The sequence below is a fragment of the Carcharhinus amblyrhynchos genome, chromosome 31 (genome assembly GCF_965287045.1).
Source record: "Carcharhinus amblyrhynchos chromosome 31, sCarAmb.v2.hapA, whole genome shotgun sequence".
NCBI classification, from domain to species: Eukaryota; Metazoa; Chordata; class Chondrichthyes; order Carcharhiniformes; family Carcharhinidae; genus Carcharhinus; species Carcharhinus amblyrhynchos.
The window spans coordinates 6,002,526-6,015,731 of NC_137354.1; the positions used below are offsets into that span (position 1 = coordinate 6,002,526).

Sequence of the window (13,206 nt, forward strand, 5' to 3'; positions counted from 1 at the left end):
CACTTCAAATCTGTGCCCTCTGCTGATTAACCCTTTCAGACACTGGAAAAAAGTTTCTCCTCATATTTGTGAAAGGCTGAGATAGAGTAACAAAACACCTCCACCAGATTTCACCTAACCTTCTCTGCTCCAAGGAGCTCAGTATATCAAGGAGGCCCTGGCTTAGTGGTATTATTGCTAGACTATTAATCCAGAAACTCCGCTAATGTTCGGGGGACCCAGGTTCGAATCCCGCCACGGCAGTTAGTGGAATTTGAATTCATTGAAAAAAACATCTGGAATTAAGAATCTAGAGATGACCATAAAACCATTGTTGATTGTTGGAAAAACCCATCTGGTTCACTGATGCCCTTTAGGGAAGGAAATCTGCCGTCCTTTCCTGGTCTGGCCTACATGTGACTCCAGAGCCACAGCAATGTGGTTGACTCTCGAGTGACCTCGGGTAACTACGGATGGGTAATAAATGCTGGGCAGCCAGTGGCACCCACGTCCCATGAATGAATAAAGAAAAGTATTCCCGATCTGTCCGCATAATCCCCGGAACCATTCTGATAAATGACTACTATACCCTTCCGGAACCACTGAGTAAACTAAACAAGATGTCCAACTTCTTTCTAAGTCTGTGGGGCGACGCATCATCATTCCTTAGATTCTCTCTCCCTCTCTCGTCACTGGCAGTAGTGTGTACAATCTGTAAGACCTGTCCGAATGTGCCAAGGACTTTTTGTAGTCCTCCCAAACTTGTGATTTCTACCCTCCAGCAGGACCAGGGCAGCAACTGGGGAAATCGAAATGGTTCAGCGAGGAGAGTAACCTGCTTACGTGTATTTATTTTTCAAACGTGCTGTTTGCGAACACTCAGCAGCCTGGTAGCAGTGTGGAAAATGGTTCATCTTCCGTTTCCATCAGAAACTGGGTGTAGTTTCTAAGCAGAGAAACACCCCCAGTATGACTGACTGCCAGAGTCTGAGATGTTTGGCTGTGTTTAAAACCACAGTTTTCAACACATTGTTTCCTACTGCACACGCAGACAAAATTCTGCAGGAGGGTGGGCAAAGTTGGAAAGCCATGCTGACACCGTGTGCTTGAAAGATAACGGAGTGCGTTGCTGGAAGTTTCTTGGTCAGTGAGGTTAACGTTTCTGGGTGAGGGAATGCACATGGGCACTTCCGATTCCAATCAGACTCACCCAAAGGTGTTGAATCAGTGTCATCACTTTGATGGGGGTTAAGCAAAACACGATGGGCAAAATTCAATAATATTTCCATAAATCAATCACACATGAGAATAGAGAGGGGGGGTGGGAGGGGTGTGTGTGTGGTGCGCGCGTGTATGTGTGCCTTTGTGTGAATGTGCACATATACCTTTATGCAAATGAGTGTGTGCACGCGCTTTTGCGTGTGCCGTATATGAATGTGTATGTGTGAGCGCGCGCCCCTGTGGTTTCAAAATGAGTTGGGGTGAGGTCAGGGGCAAGGATAATATATTGTAAATTGAGATTGAATTTAATTGAAGACTCATTTTGAAAGTTCCTGTGCAGTGGTCTTTGGAGGATATGTGTGGGGCAGCATGTTTGATCTGTGTACACAGAGTTCAGGTTAAGCTGATGCTTTAATATGACAAGCTTATTTCACTTATCGTTGAATGAAAAAGCAAACATTTTGTCAAAGGATAGAGGAAGGCAAGAACCCTTTGCTAAAACACATTGGCTCCAATCTGCCTTTCTCAGCTGCACATATTTAGATTCTGTATTTACTGAACTAAGTTTTTGCCAATTTTGACTCACTTTCACAGCGCCAAGTCATCACTTAACCCGTTTCAGAGCATTTTAAAATCAGGATGATAACATCAGATATCCTTGAAATGACATATTATGGGGTGGCACAGTGGTTCGCACTGCTGCCTCTCAGCGCCAGGGACCCAGGTTCAATTCCCGGCTTGGTTCACTGTCTGTGTGGAGTTTGCACATTCTCCTCATGTCTGCAAGGGTTTCCTCGGGTGCTCCGGTTTTCTCCCACACAGTCCAAAAATGTGCAGGTTAAGTGGATTGGCCTTGGTAAGTTGCCCCTTAATGTCCAAAGATGTGCGGGTTAGATGGATTTGTGGGGTAAATGTGTGGAGTTAGGATAGGATGCTCTCGGAGAGTCAGTGAAGAGTCGATGGGCCGATTGGCCTCCTGCACTGTAGGGATTCTACGATTCTATGAATATTAACATCTGTCACATCAGTTGGGCAGATTGGATAGTGTTAAAGCAGCAGATAAGGAAATCTCACACAAAAAACAACTTGCATTTATCCAGCACCTTTAGTGTGTTAAAACATTTCAAAGCAGCTTCGACAGACAGGGAGCCCAATAAGGAGAAAACTGGGACAGGATATTAAGGAGCGCCTGAAAGAAGAGACACTGAGGGAGGGAATTCCAGAACTTGAGGCAACTGAAGGTACAGTTATCATTTAGGGATTCAAAATGCACAAAGGTCCAGAATTATCGCATTGCAGACTTTTATTGCAAGATTGCACAATGTAACTTCAAAGCCAGTGGAGATTTATTTAATCCCCTTTGATGTGTCTTTATCAAAATACTTCCGATGGAGGACAACCTCACAAACACCACATTAATCCAACTCCACCCATAATGGGCTATAAATTAGAACCAAAAATCTGTCGTTCGACAGATATTTGAATGCGTCCAGATTTTGAACAACAGATTATTTTTTAAGTGGAACTAAGTTGTAGTCAGAGAACGTGGGACGGGTTTCTGAAAGTTTGATCAGATGTTTTCTGAAATGCGTTACTCTTTGAGGGGAGGGTGAGTAACCCTTTTTGTTTCTCGCTGTTCTGTGACTTGTCTTGAGTCACTGCTGTCAGCTGCCCCGCCCCCCCCCCCCCCCCCCCCCCCAACGCTTGCTACACAAATGGGGGCCTTTTTCCAGACTGAGAGGGGTTAGGGGCAGAGAGCGAGAGAGCGAGCTTTGGTACAACAGTCAGTGCATTGTGAGCAGGGCGTTTGTTGTCCTGTGTGGGAGGCTGCAAGAGTGTGTCTGTGTCTGTGGATGGGGGTTGGGGAGGGGGAGGAGGGGGATGGTGGCGGGGGCCAGAGGATGTCCTTCGCACATTCTAAAATGTCACTTTGTCTGTGGATGCAAAGTGGAGTTAATAATCCGGAGTTTGACAGCCATTGGAGCTGTCCCACAATGAATCTCTGCAGTTTCTAAGTGTTTGCGGGTACCTGCTTTTGCTTATTCAGAGCTTATTTGAGGTTGCCACATTAAAAATTTGAGTAGCGTTACATCACACCTGGTTCCACAGGACCCAATCAGCAACGCGAGAGAGACAGAACAACCTGTGTCTGTCGAATTGCTTGGGTGCAGAAAGAGTCCATTCAGCCCATCAAACCTGCACTGACAGCAATCCCACCCAGGCCCTATCCCTGTAACTCCACATACTTACACTAACAGTAAGGGGCAACTTAGCGTGGCCAATCCATCTAACCCGCATATGTTTCGGACTGCGGGAGGAAACCGGAGCGCCCGGAGGAAACCCACGCAGGCACGGGGGGGGAGAACGTGCAGACTCCGCACAGGCAGTGACCTGAGGCTGGAACTGGACCCGGGTGCCTGGAACTGTGAGGCAGCCGTGCTAACCACTGTGTCACCGCGCTGCAACAAGTAATCACTGTTGTAATGTCAGAAACGCAGCAGCCCAACTTGTGCAGAGCCAGCTCCCACAAACAGCAATGTGATAACAGCTGGAGAATTCATCTTTTAGTGATAAATAGAAGCCATAACACTGGGGAGAATTCTCACCCCCCGCCCCACCCCCTTCCTCCTTTCTGTCCACCTAATGGAGCCTCAGCTCAACACCTCATCTGTCAAGTGGCATCTCAGGCAGTGCGGCCCGTGGGGAAAGTCTGTCTGCGTTTATTTTTACCCCCAAGCCTCTGGAGTCAACCTCCTGACTCTAGAGGTGAGGGCACGACCAACTGGCAGGGCAGAAACATGGGCAGCGCTGCACCCTCCTGCTTGTCATTGGACAGTAAAAAGTCTGACAACACCAGGTTTTAGTCCAACCGATTTATTTGATAATAGACTCACAAGCTTTCGGGGTTAGTCCCTTCGTCAGGTGAATGGAGAGTTCTGGCCTCAGACAGAGCATATAAAGCACAGACAGTAATCTCTAAACTGTCTGTGCTTTATATGCTCTGTCTGAGGCCAGAACTCTCCATTCACCTGACGAAGGGGCTAACCCCGAAAGCTTGTGAGTATATTATCAAATAAATCGGTTGGACTAAAACCTGGTGTTGTCAGACTTTTTACTGTGTTTACGCCAGTCCAACGCCGGCATACCCACATCATGTCATTGGATAGCGCAGGGATGATTGCAGTCAGATGTTGACGTGGTTTCCACTGACTGAGGCTGCTGCTATTTGCCGCTGGCCCCAGCGACGGCAGAATGGGTGTGTGTGGTATCGTGAGCTGTGGCTGGGCTGGGCGTGGGAGGTTAGAAGAACAGATTCCGGTCACTGTGCTCGGTTCTGTATCCAAAACGAGGAGTTGACGAGGATGTTATTTAACAATGTGGGTTTCAAACGCTCCCTGGTCGCCCAGCAGGTGAAATTTATTTGGCAGCCTGGTTTTGCAATGTGTTAAAAAGACCGGGGGGGCGGGGGGGTGGAACAGGAAAAGAAATGTTTTGGGAACTTGAGAGTTTCTCTTGAGGAAATATCTTGTTCCCTTTAATTAAATTCCCTTGTATTAACTTCAACCTCTTCAACTAAGCGTTTGCTGTCTTCAATGCCCCAGTCAACATGTGAGTGGTGTCCGTGAAAGAGTGAGTGTGTGTCTGTGAGAGAGCGAGTGTGTGTCTGTGAGAGAGCGAGTGTGTGTGTGTGAGAGAGCGAGTGTGTGTCCGTGAGAGAGCGAGTGTGTGTGTGTGTGAGAGAGCGAGTGTGTGTGTGTGTGAGAGAGCGAGTGTGTGTGTGAGAGAGCGAGTGTGTGTGTGTGAGAGAGCGAGTGTGTGTGTGTGAGAGAGCGAGTGTGTGTGTGTGTGAGAGAGCGAGTGTGTGTGTGTGAGAGAGCGAGTGTGTGTGTGTGTGAGAGAGCAAGTGTGTGTGTGTGAGAGAGCGAGTGTGTGTGTGTGTGAGAGAGCGAGTGTGTGTGTGTGAGAGAGCGAGTGTGTGTGTGTGAGAGAGCGAGTGTGTGTCCGTGAGAGAGCGAGTGTGTGTCCGTGAGAGAGCGAGTGTGTGTGTGTGAGAGAGCGAGTGTGTGTCCGTGAGAGAGCGAGTGAGTGAGTGTGTGTGTATGTGAGAGAGTGTGAGTGTGTGTGTATGTGAGAGAGTGTGAGTGTGTGTGTGTGAGAGAGTGTGAGTGTGTGTGTGAGAGAGAGTGAGTGTGTGTGTGAGAGAGAGTGAGTGTGTGTGTGAGAGAGAGTGAGTGTGTGTGTGAGAGAGAGTGAGTGTGTGTGTGAGAGAGAGTGAGTGTGTGTGTGAGAGAGAGTGAGTGTGTGTGTGAGAGAGAGTGAGTGTGTGTGTGAGAGAGAGTGAGTGTGTGTGTGAGAGAGAGTGAGTGTGTGTGTGAGAGAGTGAGTGTGTGTGTGTGTGAGAGAGTGAGTGTGTGTGTGAGATCAGATCATAGAATCCCTATAGTGCAGAAAGAGGCCATTCAGCCCATCAAATCTGCACCAATCACAATTCCACCCAGGCCCTATCCCCATAGCCCCAAGCATTTACCCTAGCTAGTCCCCCTGGCACTAAGGGACAATTTAGTATGGCTAAGCAACCTAACCCAAACTTCTTTGGAGTGTGGGAGGAAACCGGAGCACCTGGAGGAAACCCATGCAGACATGGGCAGAACGTGCAAACTCCACACAGACAGTGACCCAAGCTGGGAATTGAACCCAGATCCGTGGCACTGTGAAGCAGCAGTGCTAACCACTGTGTCTCTGTGCCACCCAGGTTAATTGGCCACACAATCCACTGCATTTTGGAAGGTCTAATACAGATAGGAAATAAACAGTGTTTAACACTGTGTCACCGTGCCACCCCTCAGATGTGCCGTTATTTTGATGCATGTTTTGCCAGCTAACCACATTGATAAAGCCAGTGTTTTTTTGGGGGGCATTGGTGTGAGAAAAATAAGAACACCACAAGTTGTTTAAAGAAAAGCAATTGCAAGTCCAGATCTGCAGTGAGACTGAGTCAATTGTGAAGTTTCACTTCTCTGAATTGGCACAGTTCCAAAACAACAATCAAAAGCTTCTCTCCAATATGTTACAAGTCGTGCAAAGTACCCTCCTGTCGTTCCACCTCTCCCTCTTACCTTGTGCAGCAACGTTGAGCAGGATGATAGTCCAGACGAGGGACTGGCAGGTTATCTTGCTGTAAGTGTCCATCATCAGTTTCCTACCTCCCCCGCCCCCCCGCTTTCTCTCATCCGAGAACTTCCTTGCGTGTGTTTGTGTGCAGCAGGCAGAAGGAGAGATCTGTTTTCTGTGCGACTCTTGGCACGCCTTCAGGCCCAAGTCTGAGAGCGAGTCCTTATGTTACTGACTGTGAGCTGAGAGACTGTGCAGGGGGTGGGGGGGGAACTAGCGTATGCATGAGGTGGAATCCAAATACGCGGTTTTAATTGGCCCTTTCTTCAGTGATTGGCAGCAGCACAGGAGGTTTTTTTCTCTGAAATTGGAAGATTTATACTGCTTTCTCATCCCAGTCGATCATTTAACCTTTCTCCATTCACAAAGATAATACAATACACAAGTATACATTCTAGTGAAGTAAGATCACAGCTTCAGGAACACTGACAAGCCAGAACTATCCCTGAACGCAGCTTTCTATTGTGAGGATGTGAGGTTACACTCACAATGCAACCAGACTGGGGTTGCCAACTCTCACTGGAATGTCCCCAGAGATTTAATCACCTCCTGGCTCCAAGTGCCTCTCCCAAACAAGCAGCCTTTTCATTTCCATCTCTGGGTAATTGTTTGCAGTGAGATCATTTGTCCATTGTTGGAGACTCCTGGGTTATCCTGGAGGGTTGGTTGATAGAATCATAGAATCCTACGGTGCAGAAAGAGGCCCTTCGGCCCATCGAGTCTGCACCGAATACAATCCCACCCAGGCCCTACCCCCATATCCCTACATATTATACCCACTAATCCCTCTAACCTCTGCATCCCTGGACACTAAGGGGCAATTTGTTAGCATGGCCAATCAACCCAATCCGCACATCTTTGGAGTGTGGGAGGAAACCGGAGCACCCGGAGGAAACCCATGCAGACACGAGGAGAATGTGCAAACTCCACACAGACAGTATCCCGAGTCAGGAATCAAATCCAGGACCCTGGAGCTGTGAAGCAACCGTGCTAACCACTGTGCTACCGTACCGACCCATAGGAACAAACAGCAAGGTGATTATAATGCAACACGGTAACCAGACAGAGCAGGCCCACTCTTTGAGGGTAATTGCACTTGGGTATGAATTTGGAGCATCTGAGCAAGATGGCGAAGGCACCCTGTACCTCACATGCACACGCCCTGAGTTACTGTGAGGAGCAGAGTCTCGCAGCGGAAGCGGGTTGGGCCCATAACCCAGAGATCAGAACCATTCTCTGCTACCAATGTTTGATCAGAAGGAACTCTTCAAAATGCAGCTAATGAAACAACAACAAAACTTACTCCAATTTATTAATCAAAGAAAGGGTTTAATAAAGAAACATCATTACTCCAAACTTAGGGCCTCGCCCTGGGCCACACCAAGCTCTACACAATTATGCATACTTCCTTATTTATAGTGAATCAACTGGTCAGCTGACTATTACATCACTCTGTGACTGGTTCCATGTTTTACTGGGTCAACTTACCCTTACCTCTTGTTCCCATTGGTCGCATTACACCCAATACAAACTTGTCACTGGTTACATTCTAACATTGACGACACTAGGTAAGGCATGGGCAGACCATAGCTTTGGATCATTTAATGTTTATCGCTTTTATTGCCGTAAGAGTGGACGTAAGCACATTTTCCCAGCAGTGGTGTGTTTCTAAAGCGGGGAAGCAATGTCTGGGGCAGGTGTTTCATCGGTATGCAGTTCTCCAGGCGGGCTGGGGAAAGTAGTGTACCGACCCCTGCGTGAACATTTTGGGGTTTTTTTGATGTGATGCTTCAAAGCGTTTCTGCTCAAACCAAAATAATCTTCTTCTTTGGCACTCCCTCAAGGTCGAGGGTGGCTTGAACAAAAACAAAATTACAGCACAGGAACAGGCGCTTCGTCCCTCCAATCCTGTACCGACCATGCTGCCCAACTGAGTTATAAACCCTCCTACCCTTCCAGGGACCATATCCCTCTATTCCCATCCTAGTCATGTATTTGTCCAGACGCCCCTCGCTTTCACTCCAGGGAGGGGGGTTCTGCAGGGACTGGATTGTCCAATCCTGGCACTGCAGACTCTGCCACAGATGGGGCCAACACTGTAGTTAAGAAAGTCCGCCAACACCTCTACTTTCTCAGAAGACTAAGGAAATTTGACATGTCAGCCATAACTCTCACCAACACCTACAGATGCACCATAGAAAACATCCTTTCCTGCTCTGCCCAAAACTGCAAGGAACTGCAAAAGGTCGTGAATGTAGCCCAATCCATCACGCAAACCAGCCACCCATCCATTGATTCTGTCTACACTTCTTGATGCCTCGGCAAAGCAGCCAACATAATTAAAGACATTCTCTCTTTCACCCTCTTCCTTCGGGAAAAAGATACAGAAGTCCGAGGTCACTTGCCACCTGACTCAAGGACAGCTTCTTCCTTGTTGCTGTCAGACTTTTGAATGGTCTTACCTTGCATGAAGTTGATCTTTCTCTACACCCTAGCTATGACTGTAATAGTACGTTCTGCACTTTCTCCTTCCCTTCTCTATGAACGGTATGCTTTGTCTTGTATAGTTCACAAGAGACAATACTTTTCACTGCATATGAAAATTCATGTGACAATAATGAATCAAATCAAAATGCTCCACTTTGTGGTGCTCAGGTGATTGGTGCCTTTACGAATGCTTCTTCCCCAGTTTGTGCGTTCTAGATTAGTGATTTCCACATGTCAATGGGGATGTTGCATTTATTTAGTGAAGCTTTCAGAGTGTCCTTTGCTCTGTCTGCCATTGCGGAGCTTGGAATAGAGCACTTGTTTCAGAAGTCATGTGTCAGGCATGCAGACAATGTGGTCCACACATCACAACTGGTTGAGTGTGACCAATGCCCCGATACCGGGGACATAGGCCTGACGTAGGCCACACGCCTGTGTGGATTTGCAGGATTTTATGGAGGCAATGTTGGTGATATCTCTCCAGGGATTTGAGGTGTCTGCTGTACATTGTCCACGTTTCTAATGGATCCAGGAGAGTGGGGTCCATGGCTGCTCTGTCACATGAATTTGGTGTTGGATTTGAAGTCTCGGTCTTTGAACATCCTGTTCCTCAGGCATCCGAAGCCTGCACTGGCACATTGGCGTCAATGCTGGATTCCATCATCAATGTCTGCTCACACTGAGAGGAGGCTCCTGACACATGGGAAATGATCCAGTTGTCCAAGGCCTCACTGTGGATCTTGATGGTTTGGGGACACTGTTGTGTGGCAGAAACAGATGGGCAAAGAACCTTTGTTTTCCAGATGTTTAGCCTGAAGCCAATTCTCTCATAGGCCTTGGTCAGTGCATCAGTGATGATTATAGCTCAGCCTCTGAATGCATTAGTGCACGTAGGTATCACCTGCGTACTATGGCTCAATGATGGAGGCTGGACTGGTCTTAGTTCTGACCTGGAGGCTGTTTGTCCACTGAAATTCGTCACCGTCCTCCACTTGCTCAGCAATGGAACCGTCACAGACCCAATATGAGTTGGGAGGGTTGTATCATGACACCAACACTCCTCTCCATTTTCATAGAACCCATAGAATCCCATTCAGCCCACCGATTCTTTGAAAGAGCATCTCACCCAGACCCGATCCCACTCTACCCATGTAACTCCGTGCACTGACCATGGTCAATCCATCTAAAGTAGACATCTTGAGACACTAAGGGACAATTTAACACAGCCAATCTACCTAACCCACACATCTTGGGAGTGTGGGAGGAAACAGGAGCAACTGGAGGAAACCCTTGCAGACACGGGGAGAACATACAAACTCCACACAGACAGTGACCCAAGACCGGAATTGAACTTGGGTCCCCAGTGCTGTGAGGCAGCAGTGCTAACCACTGTGCCACAAAACCACCCAAAACTTGATTGCAACTCAAGAAATGTCAAGATAGAAAATAGGTTCTTAGTGTTTTTACTGTCAGTGCACAGGTGAAAACTGGCACCTGCTCAGTGCCTAGCTCCACTTGCGCCAATACCTAACATGGCAAGTGTGCCCACGACACTCATCAGTGCTTTGTGCTGTGCAGGGGTGACTGAGATCAGATTGATGGTTTTTTTTAGTGAGAAAGACAGGCTTAAACATAGAAACTAGAAGTAGGAGTAGGCCATTCTGCCCTTCGACCCTGCTGTGTCACTCCCTTTGATCATGGCTGATCATCAAATTCAATATCCTGATCCCCTCCTTCTTCCCATATCCCTGGATCTCTTTAGCCCCAAAAGCTAGAGCTAATTTCCTCTTGAAATCAGACAATGTTTTGGCCCCAACTACATTCTGTGGTAGTGAATTTCACATATTCATCTCTGGGTGAAGAAATTTCCCCTCACCTCAGTTCTAAAAGGCTTACTCCTTATCCTCAAACTATGACCCCTAGTTCTGGGCTCCCCCACCATCAGGAACATTTGTTCTGAATCTCCCCTGTCTAACCCTGTTGGAATTTTATAAGTTTCTGTGAGGTGCCCTCTCACTCTTCTAAACTCCAGTGAACATAATCCTAACCGACTTAGACTTGCATTTATATAGCACCTTTCACAACTTTGGCTGATGAAGTCCCTTTGAAGTGCAGTCAATGCTGCAACACAGGAAACGCAGGAGTCAATTTGCTCACAGCAAATTCCCTCAAACAACGATGGGATAATGATGCACTGCTGCCTCATGGCACCAGGAACCCGGTTCAATTCCCGGCTTGGGTGACTGTCTGTGTGGAGTTTGCACGTTCTCCCCATGTCTGCGTGGGTTTTCTCCGGGTGCTTTGGTTTCCTCCCACAGTCCAAAAGATGGGCTGGTTAGGGTGCATTGGCCATACTAAATTCTCCTTCAGCATACCCGAACTGGAGTGTGGCAACTAGGGGATTTTCACAGTAACTTCACTGCAGTGTTAATGTAAGCCTACTTGTGATACTAATAAATGAACTTTATCTGATCCTCAATTTTTCAGCCATTACGATTGCGGAATAAGCACTGGGGAGATCTCCTCCATTTGCCAGAGTGGTGTGAGATCTTCTATATCCACCTGAGAGGGTCAAGTGCCTGGATTTATTTGGTTACTTTCAGTTGAAGTTGGGGTGACCCAGTGGCTCACACTGCTGCCTCACAGCGCCGGGGATCCGGGTTTGATTCCCAACTTGGATCACTGTCTATGTGGAGTCTGCACATTCTCCCCGTGTCTGCTTGGGTTTCCTCCGGGTGCTCTGGTTTCCTCCCACAGTCCAAAGATGTGCGGGCTGGGTGGATTGGCCGTGCTAAATTGCCCCTTAGTGTCAGGGGGACTAACTAGGGTAAATGCATGGGGCGATGAGGATACAGTCTTGTTGGGAGTGCAGACTCGATGGGCCAAATGGCCTCCTTCTGCACTGTAGGGATTCTAAGAAGTCGCACGATTATCTTTCCGTCTCGAATATATTTAAAACTAATTAATAGCCACGTTCAAAGAAAATTGCTGTTACTCCGTGGGACAGAACCACTGGAGGCCAGGATAGCACACTCCTGATGTCCGTTCCAATTCCCAGGGACAGGGTTGTTGGCGGGAAGTCGGAGATTTTCACTTCTGAGAGCTTGGCCCGATGAGTGGGAAAATTAAATATGGTTTGGAGGTTCACTGGGGAAGCTGATTGCCCTGTCATACATTGTCAAGAGAGGATGGAGCTCACTACCACAGGAACATTGGAGGTGAGTAGCATAAACACCATTAAGGGACAGTTATAGAATCCCTACAGTGCAGAAGGAGGCCATTCGGCCCCTTGAATCCATACCAACCACAATCCCACCCAGGCCCCACTCCCGTTACCTCTCATTTACTCCGCTAATCCCTGACACTAGGGTCAATTTAGCATGGCAACTCAGCCTAACCCGCACACGTTTGGAGTGTGGAAAGAAACCGGAGCACCTGGAGAAAACCCAGGCAGACATGGGGAGAACGTGCAAACTCCACACAGGCAGTGACCCAAGGCCAGAATCAAACCCAGGTCCCTGGCACTGTGAGACAGCAGTGCTAGCCACTGTGCCACGGTGCTGTGCCAGTTAGCTAAAAACCTGAGGGAGAAAGCCTTTCTCAATAGGGTGACGTAAAGTAGGTTGGGAGGAGGTTTGAGAGGACCAAAGAGACTGGTTAGGCTGGGGTTGTTCTCCTTAGAGCAGAGAAGGCTGAGGTGGAACCTGATTGAGGCGTACAGAATTATGAGGGACGTGGGGGAGTGGGAAACTTTCCCCCTCAGTTGAGGGTCAATAACTAGAGTCATAGATTAAAGGTAAAGAATTAGAAGGGATTTGAGGAGCAGGCTCAAAGGGCCGAATGGCCTACTTCTGCTCTTATTTTACAGGTTTGTCTGTAAATTCTCAGAGTGAAGGGAATAAATATCAATGGAAGGTGGCAGGGTATTCTGGAACCTGGCTGACTTTTGGAAAGTACTCAGTTTCTTGTCTTAGTCCACGTCATTGTCTCCTGAACCTGTTGAATGTGAACGCGAGGATGTAACACGTTCTGGGCAGGAGGAAGTGGAAGTGAAATAGTTTTGCAATGACATTTGCAAAATCTGTTCCTTTTGCACAGTGGGGCAAACTGTGTGCATGTAACTAACATCACTGCAGACTTCAGAATCCAACGAAAATAGGATTAGAACATCTGTCTACAAAGTTTGGCCTCATACTGTTCATTAGAATTATTTGTATCTCCTCCCCATTGCACTAATTTGAAGCAGGCATATCATTGCTTGGCTAGCAGATAGCTGAGAGATGAATGGCAGGCTGGGTGGAGATGATTCTGGGAACGCGAGAATGATCCCGGGATTGAAAAGCTTGA

The 13,206-nt window shown here is 47.7% G+C and overlaps 2 protein-coding genes across 2 annotated transcripts in view; one reads left to right on the plus strand and one right to left on the minus strand.

Annotated features, from left to right (window-relative positions):
* Nucleotides 1-6,533, minus strand: part of vsir (V-set immunoregulatory receptor) — a 48,148-nt gene extending 41,615 nt beyond the window's left edge. Inside the window, exon 1 of the mRNA XM_080215764.1 lies at nucleotides 6,318-6,533. Within this exon, the coding sequence (XP_080071890.1) occupies nucleotides 6,318-6,393 (76 nt within the window). The 5' untranslated portion in view covers nucleotides 6,394-6,533. The remainder of the gene's footprint in view (nucleotides 1-6,317) is intronic.
* The window catches only part of cdh23 (cadherin-related 23), a 767,458-nt gene that overhangs the window by 653,886 nt on the left and 100,366 nt on the right, over nucleotides 1-13,206 (plus strand). The gene's annotated exons all lie outside the window — the stretch shown is intronic.